The following is a 12800-nucleotide window of genomic DNA, read 5'->3' as shown; positions in this document are numbered from 1 at the left end:
CGTTGACTTAGAAAATATGGACCAATATAGTTTTATGGTTTCCACACTCTTCTTCATATCTTCGTTGCAATCTCTCTCAAATACATGCATGGGCTTGGTTCATTGGTAACTCTCTCTCTCCCAAACTGGATTAACAAAAGATAAACCGATAAAACTGCTACCGTATCTAGCCAATGAATAACAAAAAAAAAAAAAAACAACTTTACAAACTCTAATTGCAGCTCTTACGCTGGGATGAATCTGTTTCGGGGAAGAAGGGACAGACAAGGAAGGAGAATAATGTTGGGGAGAGAGCAAACATGAGAGGTAACAAGAAAAATTCATATCGTGATGTTAAATTAGACTAGTTTACAAGTGTTTAGAAACAACATGAAATGATGATATCAGTTGTTTTCTTTAATGTATAGCTGATGTTGCAGCAACTGTGGGACAATGGCCAGTGGTGGAACGACGGTCCCAGTCTTTGACTAATAACCATATGAGCGGTTTCACTTCTCGCTCTTCCTCTCAGTAAGTCTCAACTCTTCTCTTTTTCTCTATTACTCGGTCTTAAAAGGAAGATCGACTAAGGTTTTTACTTTGGTTGCAGAGGATCTGGGCTTAAGAGCCAAAGCTTCATGGACATGATAAGGTCAGCAAAAGGAAGTTCACAGGAAGATGATCTAGATGATGAAGAGGATTTTCTTATGATGAAAGAAAGCTCCTCGACTAGCCAGAGCCACAGAGGTTTGTAATTTCTAACATGCCAGCTTTATGTTTTCTAAACCGTAGCAGATTAAGATCTGATTGATTCGTCCTTTACAGTGGATTTGAGGGTAAAAGCAGATGTGAGAGGCTCTGGTAACGATCAAAAGCTGAGCACACCTAGGTCTAAACATTCTGTTACAGAGCAACAAAGAAGGAGTAAGATCAATGATAGGTAAGTCTTGAATATGTTGTACTCAGCAAAAGCGGAGTTGGTTATAGAGTTTAGCAGAGAGGCGAGACTAATCAAACATTGTTAATGGATCCCCATTGCAGATTTCAAATGTTGAGACAACTAATACCTAACAGTGACCAAAAGCGGGACAAGGCCTCATTCTTACTAGAGGTATAACTATAATTTTCTCTCAAAAGTTATGTAACAGAAGATTCACTCTCATCATTTCTTAATCTCTAAAATATATTCTTTTGAAACTTTATACAGGTTATCGAGTATATTCAATTCTTACAGGAGAAAGCAGACAAGTATGAAACCTCTTACCAAGGATGGAATCACGAACCTGCAAAGCTATTGAATTGGGTAAATACAATCTCACATTTTCCAACCATACCTCATTCTCTTTCTACGGGGTTGGAAACTGAAAACAAACAATCCATGTAATGTTAATCTGTTTACATTACAGCAGAGAAACAATCAACAGCTGGTACCTGAAGGAACCGTTGCTTTTGCTCCAAAACTGGAAGAAGAGAAGAACAACATTCCGGTTCCAGTACTTGCAACAGCGCAAGGCGTTGCTATCGATCATCCGACAGCTGCAACGACCTTTCCATTGTCGATTCAAAGCAACAATTTTTTCTCTCCTGTGATTGCGGGTAATCCTGTACCTCAGTTCCACACAAGAGTCGCGTCATCAGAAGCCGTAGAGCCAATCCCGAGTTCTCGGAGTCAAACTCAGCCATTGAAAGAAGAAGAAGAAGTAGAAGATGAGGAAATTCTTGAGGGTAACATCAGTATTTCAAGTGTTTACTCACAAGGGTAAAAAACTAAAAGACCTCTCCTTTGATCTTGTCACAGTTACAGCAAAAAAGTTATTTACCTTTCTTTAAAAATACATTTATGTGGAGCAGATTAGTGAAAACACTGAGAGAAGCATTGGAGAATTCAGGGGTGGACTTGACGAAAGCAAGCATCTCCTCCATTCACTGGATCAAAATTGCACCTGTAGAAACTGTAAGGCCGATGAATCAGATGTGTGGTTCTTAGTTATTTTATGTTTTTTTTGATATTCTAACTTGTGTGGTGGAAGCACATATATGACTACTTGTGGATGATGATGTGAATATATTCAAAGAGATTTAGAAAGTCTTCGTTACCTTCCGTCCATGCCGATAATCTCAATTGTGTTCTGAGCGCCAAATGCTGCAAAGTATTGAGTGACTTCTGGTACATGGAATTGAGAGAATGACCATTCCGAGCTAAAATATTTTGGTAGAATACAAAATATTAAATAAACATATATGTTGTTATGGTTGAGTTATGTACTTACACGGTTGAGTTATAAGTAAATATTAAATAAACATATATGTTATGGCTGAGTTATGTATTTTGTACGAGAGTTATGGCTGAGTTATGTACTTGGTATGGTTTCGTTCCGTCTTTTGCCTTGATATTACAAAAGTGTTGTTGGGAAAACCTAAACAATAATTATGTGTCTGCTCATATCCACACGCGTAATAAATTCATAAAGTTAGTTTTTTCACAGTATATTATACAAAATAATTAAAAAATTGAACTCAAAATTCGAATAAAAAATAAAAAAAATTCCGACAAAGTGACTAAATGATGGCTGAGTTATTGACTTACATGGCTGACTTATGAAATATTTGTAAAATTACATTATTATAACTCAAAATTTAAATGTACAATTGAAATATGAATATCACAATTATTATAACCAATAAAAAGTAATAATTATAGAGAAAGATTGATTTTTACACATTCTGATGAACATACAACACATGACGTTTAGGGGTTAGGGTTAGGGTTGGGGTTTAGGGTTCAGATGAGTAACATTATTTGTTTTTTTGTTTGTTTTGGTTCTAATGTGTTTTAATGTGTTTGGTTTAAGGTGGTAATATGGATATACTAATATGATTACCATTTCAAAATTTCAAAATTTTTCAAATTACTTTTCGGTTATTTCCGGTTATGGGTCGGTTAGATGAATATATAACCATAAATAATCCAAATGTTATTCAAATTAGGTCGATTAACTTAATATAACCGATAGCAAGCCGAATATAACAGTAATTAACCAAAAATAATGGAAAAAATAGTTTCCGGTTCGGTTAGGTTTGATCGGTTATTTAGTCATTATAATTTGAGGGTTGGCTATGTTATGGTGAAGTTATGGCTGAGTTATGCAACGGATATATTAATTTATTATATACCTTCTCGAGAATACAAAAAGTGTTGTTGGGGAGACACAAACAATAATTATGTTTATTGTTAAGAACCACACGCGTAATAAATGAGATTTTAGCGATTTTTTATTTAAAAAGAATTCAAAATTTGAATTTGAGTTTTAAATTTTTTTTCTAATAAAAGTATTTCTCAAACATTTGACTGATATGGCTGAGTTATCGACATAAACGGCTGACTTATGAAATATTTGTAAATTAGAATTATTATAATTCAAAATAAAAATATAGAATGAAAAAATGAATATTACAATCATTATAAGCAATAAAAAGTAATAATTGTAGACAAAGATTGATTTTTACACAGTCTGATCAAAATGTGTAAAACATTCAAAACATGACATTTAGGGGTTAGGGTTAGGGTTAGGGTTTGAGGTTTAGGGTTCATATTTCCAACATTATGGGTTTTAATATAACAGTTTGGTTTTGGTTATATTGTGTTTGGTTTAAGGTGATAATTTGGATATACTAATATGATAACCATTTGAAAATTTAAAAAATTTTGAAATTACTTTTCGGTTATTTTCGGTTATGGGTCGGTTACATGAATATATAACCATAAATAATCCAAATGTTATCTAAATTAGGTCGATTAACTTAATATAACCGATAGCAAGCCGAATACAACCGAAAATAATGGAAAAATAGTGTCCGGTTCGGTTCGGTTTGGTCAGTTATTTAGTCATTCTAATTTGAGGGTTGGCTGAGTTATGGTAAAGTTATGCCTGAGTTATCGTTTAGGGTCTTATGAAAACATATTTTTCTTTCTTTCCTGGGTCTTTTGTTCTGTTAGATTCCTAATAAGTATTAAAACGTCTCTCGATATTACAAAAAGTGATGTTAGGGAAGCGCGAGAAATCACTAATTATGTGCCTGCTCAAATCCACAGGCATAATAAATTCATAAAGTGAACTTTTTATCACAAGATATTATTGCAAATAATTAAATAATTATTATTCGAATTTAGAATTTTATTATTCTAAAAGTATTTCTCCAACAATTGAATATTAAAATTATTATAACTCAAAATTTAAATTTAGAATGGAAATATGTCTATTATTTCCGGTTCGGTTCGGTTTGGTCGGTTTAGGGTCTTCTCAATAATATGAAAACGTATTCTTCTTTCTTTCATGGGTCTTTTGTTCTGTCAGATTCCTAACAAGTATTAAAACATCTCTCGATATTACAAAAAGTGTTGTTAGGGAAGCGCGAAAAATCACTAATTTTGTGTCTGCTCAAATCCACACGCATAATAAATTCATAAAGTGAGCTTTTTATCACAAGATATTATTGCAAATAATTAAATAATTATTATTCGAATTTAGAATTTTGTTTTTCTAAAAGTATTTCTCCAACAATTGAATATTAAAATTATTATAACTCCAAATTTAAATTTAGAATGGAAATATGTGTATTATTAGGTTAACTAATGGTTTTCAGCCAAAATATCGCTTTACGGCTGAGTTATAATCATTACGGGAAAACGAAAGGTCATGTGACAGCTGAGTTATAGTGAGTTATGGCTGAGTTATCACAAGAAACAATCTGAAAGTAAATGGATGATATATATGACTTTACGGCTGAGTTATAATCATTAAGGGAAAACGAAAGGTCATGTGACAGCTGAGTTATAGTGAGTTATGGCTGAGTTATCACAAGAAACAATTTGAAAGTAAATGAATGATATATATGACTTGACGGCTGAGTTATAATATTTACAGGAAAACGAAAGGTCTCGTCGATTCATGTTACGGCTGAGTTATAGTGTTTTATGGCTGAGTTATCACAAGAAACAATATGAAAGTAAATGACTGATATATATGATTTTACGGCTGAGTTATAATATTTACTGGAAAACGAAAGGTCTCGTTGATTCATGTGACGGCTGACTTATAGTGATTTATAAATCCTTAATGGCTGATATATCGGAGTCGTCGAAAACATTAAATCGGGTTGAAAATTCATCGTCTTCTTCTTCGTCAGAAGCTACTTCGACAACTTCTTCTTCTTCTTGGTTTTCTTTGTCAACGATCTTACCATAATCAAAACAAGTGCCTTCAAATCCCCCACCGTACACTTCGTATGTAGATTCTACTTTCGAGTCACTGCTTGGCCAAATCATACTTCCTCTAGCTCCACTAGTTTCTGTAGACTCTTTCGTCGAAAACTCTACACAGAGACGTAGCTGATCGTGTGTTGTGCCTCCATCTATCTGCACAATTATACACCCTCTATCGTCGGTGTTAAATACATGATGACATGGATGTTGAAATGATGACATGGAATGCCGGCATGGATGTTGACATGGATGTTGCGTCCGACGTGGCAAGTCAGCCATCAAACAATTAATAACCCCGCCTAAATAAAACTCAGCCATCAAACAAATTATAACTCAGTCACAACATGAAAAACATTACAGTAATTAAAAAGCAAAAAAATTGGTGCCAAATTCAGCCGCTTCATCAACTGAAAATATGTAACTCAGCCGTATTGTTTAATAAGTCAGCCGTAACTAAAGAACATTCTAGTAATTAATCTTATGCTACTAAGTCAGCCGTCAAATGGCTGAGTTGTACGATAAGTCAGCCTATCACGGCTGAGTTGTACGATAAGTCAACCTATCACGGCTGAGTTATACGATAACTTAGCTAGTCGGAAAATGGTAACTCAGTCGTGTCGTAGTGATAACTCAGCCGTGTCATAGTGATAACTCAGCCAAAATTTTAACAACTCAACCATCGGGTGAAAACTCAGCCGTAAGGACGGCTGAGTTAGAGCGTAACTCAGCCAGATTTTGATAAGTCAGCCGTAACGCTTGGCTGAGTTATGCTCTAACTCAGCCAGATTTTGATAAGTCAGCCAGATGTTGATAAGTCAGCCGTAACACTTGGCTGAGTTATGCTCTATCTCAGCCGTCCACTCTTACTCAAATGTTTTTTTCCATAACTCAGTCGTAATATACCTATAACTCAGCCGCAACATACCTTTGTAACGCGTTATGGCTGAGATATTGTTCCACGTCAGCGTTTCTGACGTGACGTCTAACGTGGCAATGACATTTTTGTAATTACGTTTTTTTCGGTAACATAAAATAAGGGCATGCTGGGTATTTTAAAAATATCCGAAATATTCTAATAATAAAATCTTTGTTTGTAGATTCTGGTAATATTACCTAATTTGGATTAGATTTGAGTAAATCACCTTTTATTTAATTTTCAGGAATTTATTGCTAATAACAGTAGTAATATGCGGGGCGGATTCCTAGATTAGGCATTTCCCTCTTCTTCGAAACCCAATAGTCCCGAAGTTTTCAAGAACGCAATGATTCTATACACAGCTGGAGAAGAAGATCAAATGTGTTTGTTCTTGTTTTGTTTCTGAGAGATGAGTAAGAAGAAGAGAGACGTTTTGAGACTAATAAAGAGAAAGAATCATTGCATGAAACAATGTATGTCTGGAGGAATATAATTGAAGCCCAACGGCATTATATATAATTTGACATAATGTGTTACTCAAGAATAGAAACGATTAAAACGATTCATTAGGGGTTAGTCAATCATATAAAGAATGAATATAACTAATGGTAGTTTTCATGATCAACGATTTCAAAGATTAAAACAAAGTCATATTGTTAGTAACTCCAACAACAAAGTCATATTCATACATGTAATGAACAGTTTGTAAGAGGTACATATGGTCACCCCAAATGTTGGTTTTCGACCAGAGAATTCCGACGATTTGATTTGGTCAGAAAGTCGTTGGAATAGGCTACTTCTAACCAATTTCCTACCAATACGGCAATACCGTGGTCGTAAATGGATGTATTTTCTTGTAGTGTATTATGTATGATAAACGTTTTTTAACACAAAAGAACTTGGCAACACACAAACATAACAACTGTGAACCAAATACCAAAACTCAACTTACTTGGGTACTCCCACTCACCAAAATGCGACGTACCACCAGAACAATTTTTTTAAACAACATAACGATGACCCATACAAATTAGATATCTGTCGGAAATTTCAGTTTACGAAGATATTGGAAAATGAAAATATTAAGAAATTAAATGAAATCAAGTACAAAGAAAACCCCTTTAAAAAAAGTGTTTCTTGTCTTTTTTTAGTAAGGCTTCTCTCCAACGTAGTTACCCGGTGGGTCGTAGTTACAAGTGATGAAAACTCCTGCACCATTCTCACACACCACACGCGCGCACCCAAGCCTTTTGGTGTCACGCCACACCATCTGAGTGTAGTGACCACACATTCCACTTCCGTCACACGAGTTGGTGTTGTGGTTGTAGGACCTTCCTTCAACGACCCATGACTGCACCGCAAAAGTTGGTGTCCAGTCCGAGCCACTTCCCCAAAACAGGTTCTCACCGTATGGTCCCGTTGAGTGAGTCATTGAGCAGTCGTAACGCCTTTGGTTAGCCCACCATGTCGCGTAGCTAGCTAGCTTGCTGTCCCAAATCAATGGAGACACACCTGATAGGGAATGATATTCATTTCACCAAATCATTAACAACAACATTATACAATATTTTTTAAAAATTTGAATCCGGATCCCTCAACTAATTGTAACAATATTTATGACAAATAAATACCTAGTCTGGACCGAAGAGCGTTATGTGGGTCAAGAAACAATCTAGCGATTGAGCCAGCGGGTAGTCTTGGGTAAGTAGGAAGCCGGTAAACAGGCTTGGGACTCGGAACTGGGAGCCATGGCTTAGGGACATAAGGGGTAGGGGTAACTGGTGGCCTCGGTCGGTAATAGTCTGCATGGACTTCTTGGAAAGCGACCAAGAGAAGGGAAATTGTGAAGATAATGACTAGGGTCATTGATGAACTGGTCGCCATCTTTGTGGTGTGACTATGAAAAATGGTTTTGTGGGTGGTGAAGAGAAATGACTTTGGTGAATGATTATTTATAAGTTACGAATTGATGAATTAACTAATGAATTTGGACCTTTAGAGAATGTCAACTACAATGTGGCTTCCATGTTCGATTATGGTTACCACTCTTTAATGTTTCCCTTTGGTTAAATGGGTTTTATGGTTAATTATAATATGTCAATTAGGATTTTAATACAAATTTTTGTCTTATACATCTACATTAATTTCTTGAGTAGTATATGAACATTTGATCTCTTCTTTTTTCTTTTTTGTCGAACCATCACTTATCTTAGTTATTCAAAATGGTTAAAAAAACTATATATCCGATTCACGTTAAATTCAGAATTATGTTTATTATTTGCAGAATAGAATTGAGAAATTTATTTTGAAGTAACAAAAAATCTTTGTCATCTCATGCATATAAAAAGTCTTAAAAATAAAAAATAAGAATACATAGAAAAAAAGTTGTGATGGAGTTAAATTAATATCTCTAAAAATTCTCTTTATCTATCAATTTCATGCGTTGAATGATATTCTAATTGGTTTCTGAATTTCAGATTTTCAAGTGGCACAAGGAAAAGGTGATCGTCCATAATTAATTTATCTGCGGATAGAACAGATCAAATTATATTAGTTTTACATGGATCGGATATAAATATAATAATTACCAACTATCGGATAATAGATACGAGATTACTGAATATAAAAAAAAATTAGCCGGCCTATAATGTCCCCCCCAATGGACATTTTATGTAATGGTTTTATTTTACAAAATTTAATTAACGCCACATTAGTTATACTTTGATACTCATCTTTATGGTCAATCTAAAGTATTTTACTTTCTAGTTGAGGAATTTTTTTTAGTTTTCTTTGCTTGCTTGTCAACGTCATGCCACGTCACTCTCAGCGAGTCGCATCTTTTAATGGGCCTTGGAAATGAAATAAAGTTCAAGCCCATTATTTCCTGGGTCAATCAGTAACTAATACAACCAACACTTCTGTAATATTTTTTTTTCTTTCACTTCTGTAAATTTTGGAATCCTCAAATCGGATTAAAATTGGGACACCAATGATACCGTTATTAATATAAGCTGCGGTATAGTGTTACACAAACGATTATAAAGGTGTGGGATTTTCACAGAATTTATTTATGAATACTGTACATGCAACTGTTTCATAGTATAAAATATATATCACTCCATTTACTCACTTAGCAAAAAAAATATATATCACTCCAGAATAAAAAGAAAAGTACTGTAAGTAGAATTAACGTTTTACTTTATTATTATCCACAACTCGTTACATATTTATAGAAATTATGAAACCTCCCCTTTCATGCACCCTCCACATTGCTATAAGCTTATGACCGAAATAATACATATTTTAAACAAATAATCCAACCCTATAAGTTACACATATATATTCATGATATTAATGATTACACACTGTGGTAGCTCATCTGAGCGTAATCTTGAAGCATAACCATTCCTTCAGTCGTCTGATCAAGAACAGAAGCTGATCCCCAAGAACTCGACGATGTCGTTTTCCTCTCTAGCTCCACTTCCTCTGACCACCAACTCGAACCATTCGTCGTTAGCTCAAACTCGTTCCCCACTTGAAACAATTCTTTAGAATGACCTCTGTTCATAAGGTCCATGTTATGATTATCTAATCGAAGGTCCTGCGAAAAACCGAAACTAGGTTGAAACTCTTGAGCGGGGTTTAGGGATTGCTCTACGTTCTCCGAATAGAGAGGAGAGACTCCATTGTTGATCTCAGCTAGCTTGATATTATTGTTCTGATGATCAACGTTAACTCCCAAGGGGTGGAAGCTTTCTTGAGATGCAAGTTTAGAGATTTGATTAGGTGTAGTTGTAGTAGTACTCTGCAGCAATGGATGAAGCTTGGGCCACAAGATAGGGTTGTTGTAGAAACTAGAGAATGGGTTTTGTAGATTCTGAAGCTGCATGTGAAGTTGAAGCCTCTCGAGTGCTGAATTGCTCAGATTCTGAGGAGTACTCTTTTTGTTGTTGTTGCTGACATTGTTTTCAGTAGAATCGGATATGGAGTCTTGACGATTCATTTGTTTCTGTCTTCCAAGAAGTTTCTTCTTCAGCTTTGTGTTCCAATAATTCTTGATATCGTTGTCAGTCCTTCCAGGAAGCTGAGCTGCAATTATGGACCACCTGCATATATATCACATTAAGGTTAAAATTAAAAGAACGTTTATTAGAAAAACCATATATTAGAAATCACTCACCAAGTTCACGTTTCATAAGTATAAATGTATAAAGGTTCTTACAAAGACACTAAAACAAGAAGAAAGAGACAATATAAACCCTAAATTCTATGAGAGATACCATAGCTTGAAGAAACATGGGCTTGCATGTGTTTCAGCATAAGATTCATAGACAAAAGGTAAAAAGACAAGAGTCTCAAGTTGAATTTCAATAGGAATATTTACCTCTAATTCACAACGAGAAAAGTATTAATTATATACTTTTATTAAGAGGTGTTAATTAATTAATTAACTTATTAATAAGAGAGATCAAGAGAAATAGATCACTGACCGGCTCCCAATGCTAATGTAGAGACTCAAGATGATACTGTCTTCTTCCTCAGAAAAACCACCATGTTTGATGTTTGGTCTTAAGTAATTAAGCCATCTCAGTCTGCAGCTCTTACCACATCTCTTCAAACCTATATAATTTACACAAATCTCAAAATCAGCACAAAACTTGATCTAATCCATATCTAAATCAAAAATCAAGAGAGGGGTTTACAATTTACATGCATTTTTTGATAAACCATATGTGTAAATTAGAAAGAAGCTGAAACATAAATTATAAGATACTAATAGAAATTATAAGAACTTTAGCTATGGGATTAGAATTTAAACAAAAGTAGAACTGTGTGTTACCAATTTTCTGAGGCAGTGCGATCCAGTTGCCACCAGTGCCATATTTGTCGATGTAATCCTTGAGCTTCACATCTTCTTCCGGCGACCATGGCCCTTTCTTCACGTTTGCCTTGTCGCAGCATGGAGCTCTTCCCATTTTCTTACAAATCTTGTCTTTTCTTGATCTTGTCGTTGTTGTTCTTCTTGATCTTGTCGTTGTTCTTCTTTTCTCTTTCCAAGTGTTGATATGATTGATGTGATGATGAAATGATCTAATGCTCAGAAGAGATGATTTATAAAGACGAGAAAAAGAGGATATTAGTTGATGATTATTATAACTGAAAAAGTAATTATTAAAAAAATATGTGAAGTCCTCTCCGCGTTTTAGTGTATTTCTTCTAATAATTCAACTTCAACCCTAATAATATATTTTTCTAACTAGGGTTTATGCTTTTTCTGCATTTTAGATTAGTTTTCTAAATTTTAATTACATTGTATTATTCATTCTGAAAAGGCAAAAAGTTGTCTTAGTTTTAATAATCATTAACGTAAAAGAAACACTTGCGTGAAAAATTTGTCCAATCGCATTATCACTTTATGTATTTTAATTAATCAATAGGTCAAATTAAAGGGCAGAAAACAAACCATCATCTCGATTTGTCGTGACTTGGGTTGAAATGTTCTCTCTATAGCCAATCAAATGTCATCAGTTATTTTAATTTCTGATGCAATTCTTGAATTTGGATAATTTGCTGAAACTTATAGAAGATTTGTCTGGATAAGTGAATTTCTAATGAAAAGGCAAAAAGGACACAATTCTGACTTTCTTAATTTTTAGATTTTCTCAACTATGACAGAAACACTAGTTAGTTTTTGGAAATTGCATAAATGTATAATGGCCAAAGAAATTAAGAAACAGTATGTTAACAATATATATGACTTTACTATTTTATGTTCCATATAACTTTCAGTATTTCCATACTTTTGTATCATCAACCGAAACATATAGTCGAGAACCATAAAAGAACAGATTTGTTCAGAAAACGTCGATATCGAGAAGACCATATTCCATACATATACAGTTCTATATGAGTCGATCGTCCTTTGTAAAATAAGTTTGACTTCATCTCAAAGTAGCATCAATTTCCATGTCGAGACCGTTTTTTAATGTGTCTCACATATTTATATATGTGTTCTAGAAACTCTTGGTTCTTTGACTTATAGTCTCTTTTACATAATATATATATACACATATAGTTTAATTATAGATATTTGATCTTATAGTCTACGCGCAGTGGATGCATTTTCAACTTCGAAGAAATTTGAATAGGAATAATATGATAAAAAAATATAATCTATCTTCAAATATTTAGAACTGTAGTCGTCTACCCTAGGTAATGATCGTAAATCTATAACAAATGGCTTTGCATGAATCAGGTCAATAGTCATTAGTAAAAAAATTACCTTGGCTTTCCAAACTTGCAAGAGTTACGTCTTAAAGTACGTAAGTTTGTACCAATAATATGATCTAAGCGACAACTATTATGATCTTGAATAAATATATAGGATTGGCCGCATTTCAAATTAAAATTGTTTTCTAAAACCTTATATATATACATGTACATACCATTTTGTTATTTTACCTTTGTTTTTCTTAAGCAAATATCAGTTTCGAGAATTTTTTAATGCTAATTGTGGAAATTAAATTGATTGGTGCATGGAAGACTGTATTTTAATATAAAAGGAGAAGCTTTAATACAATTATTGATCTGAACAACCAGACAACTTACACTAATAGACCTTGGTTTATCACAAGTATGTCG

General features: G+C 34.1%; 3 protein-coding genes and 1 long non-coding RNA gene across 4 annotated transcripts; 1 reads left to right on the top strand and 3 right to left on the bottom strand.

Annotated features, from left to right (window-relative positions):
• Positions 1-194: 194 nt before the first annotated feature.
• LOC104726322 (transcription factor BIM1-like) lies at positions 195-1966 on the top strand. Its single transcript, XM_019232914.2, has 8 exons — positions 195-306; positions 408-510; positions 590-726; positions 805-919; positions 1021-1090; positions 1187-1282; positions 1386-1738; positions 1831-1966. The coding sequence occupies exons 1-8, from the start codon at positions 300-302 to the stop codon at positions 1964-1966; spliced, it is 1017 nt and encodes a 338-aa protein (XP_019088459.2). The 5' UTR covers positions 195-299.
• On the bottom strand, positions 310-1944 carry LOC147935499 (uncharacterized). Its single transcript, XR_015570533.1, has 2 exons — positions 1411-1944; positions 310-1340 (listed from the first exon to the last, which is right to left on the bottom strand). It is a non-coding gene; the product is annotated as an uncharacterized LOC147935499 (long non-coding RNA).
• Positions 1967-7083: 5117 nt separating the features above from the next.
• On the bottom strand, positions 7084-8076 carry LOC104726320 (pathogenesis-related protein PRB1-2-like). The gene is made up of 2 exons (XM_010445153.2): positions 7790-8076; positions 7084-7670 (listed from the first exon to the last, which is right to left on the bottom strand). Exons 1-2 carry the CDS (start codon positions 8040-8042, stop codon positions 7306-7308), a joined length of 618 nt encoding a protein of 205 aa, XP_010443455.2. The 5' UTR covers positions 8043-8076; the 3' UTR covers positions 7084-7305.
• Positions 8077-9339: 1263 nt separating this feature from the next.
• LOC104726319 (transcription factor MYB36) lies at positions 9340-11274 on the bottom strand. Its single transcript, XM_010445152.3, has 3 exons — positions 10999-11274; positions 10649-10778; positions 9340-10264 (listed from the first exon to the last, which is right to left on the bottom strand). Exons 1-3 carry the CDS (start codon positions 11132-11134, stop codon positions 9517-9519), a joined length of 1014 nt encoding a protein of 337 aa, XP_010443454.1. The 5' UTR covers positions 11135-11274; the 3' UTR covers positions 9340-9516.
• Positions 11275-12800: the final 1526 nt, after the last annotated feature.

This window comes from Camelina sativa, chromosome 11 (genome assembly GCF_030686135.1).
Source record: "Camelina sativa cultivar CO46 ecotype springtype chromosome 11, ASM3068613v1".
NCBI lineage: Eukaryota > Viridiplantae > Streptophyta > Magnoliopsida > Brassicales > Brassicaceae > Camelina > Camelina sativa.
Note: the sequence above shows the minus strand (reverse complement) of the source record. Positions and strands in the feature narration are given on the sequence as shown.

Bases quoted from the DNA above. Each gene is read 5' to 3' on its own strand.
- LOC104726319 (XM_010445152.3), bottom strand. From the start codon at position 11,134: ATGGGAAGAGCTCCATGCTGCGACAAGGCAAACGTGAAGAAAGGGCCA. The intron at 10,779-10,998 runs GTAACACACAGT...TAAATTATATAG, and splicing joins CGCACTGCCTCAGAAAATTG to GTTTGAAGAGATGTGGTAAG. The intron at 10,265-10,648 runs GTCAGTGATCTA...ATATATATGCAG, and splicing joins TACATTAGCATTGGGAGCCG to GTGGTCCATAATTGCAGCTC.
- LOC104726322 (XM_019232914.2), top strand. The intron at 511-589 runs GTAAGTCTCAAC...CTTTGGTTGCAG, and splicing joins ACTTCTCGCTCTTCCTCTCA to AGGATCTGGGCTTAAGAGCC. The intron at 1,739-1,830 runs GTAAAAAACTAA...TATGTGGAGCAG, and splicing joins TCAAGTGTTTACTCACAAGG to ATTAGTGAAAACACTGAGAG.
- LOC104726320 (XM_010445153.2), bottom strand. From the start codon at position 8,042: ATGGCGACCAGTTCATCAATGACCCTAGTCATTATCTTCACAATTTCC. The intron at 7,671-7,789 runs GTATTTATTTGT...ATTCCCTATCAG, and splicing joins CGCTCTTCGGTCCAGACTAG to GTGTGTCTCCATTGATTTGG.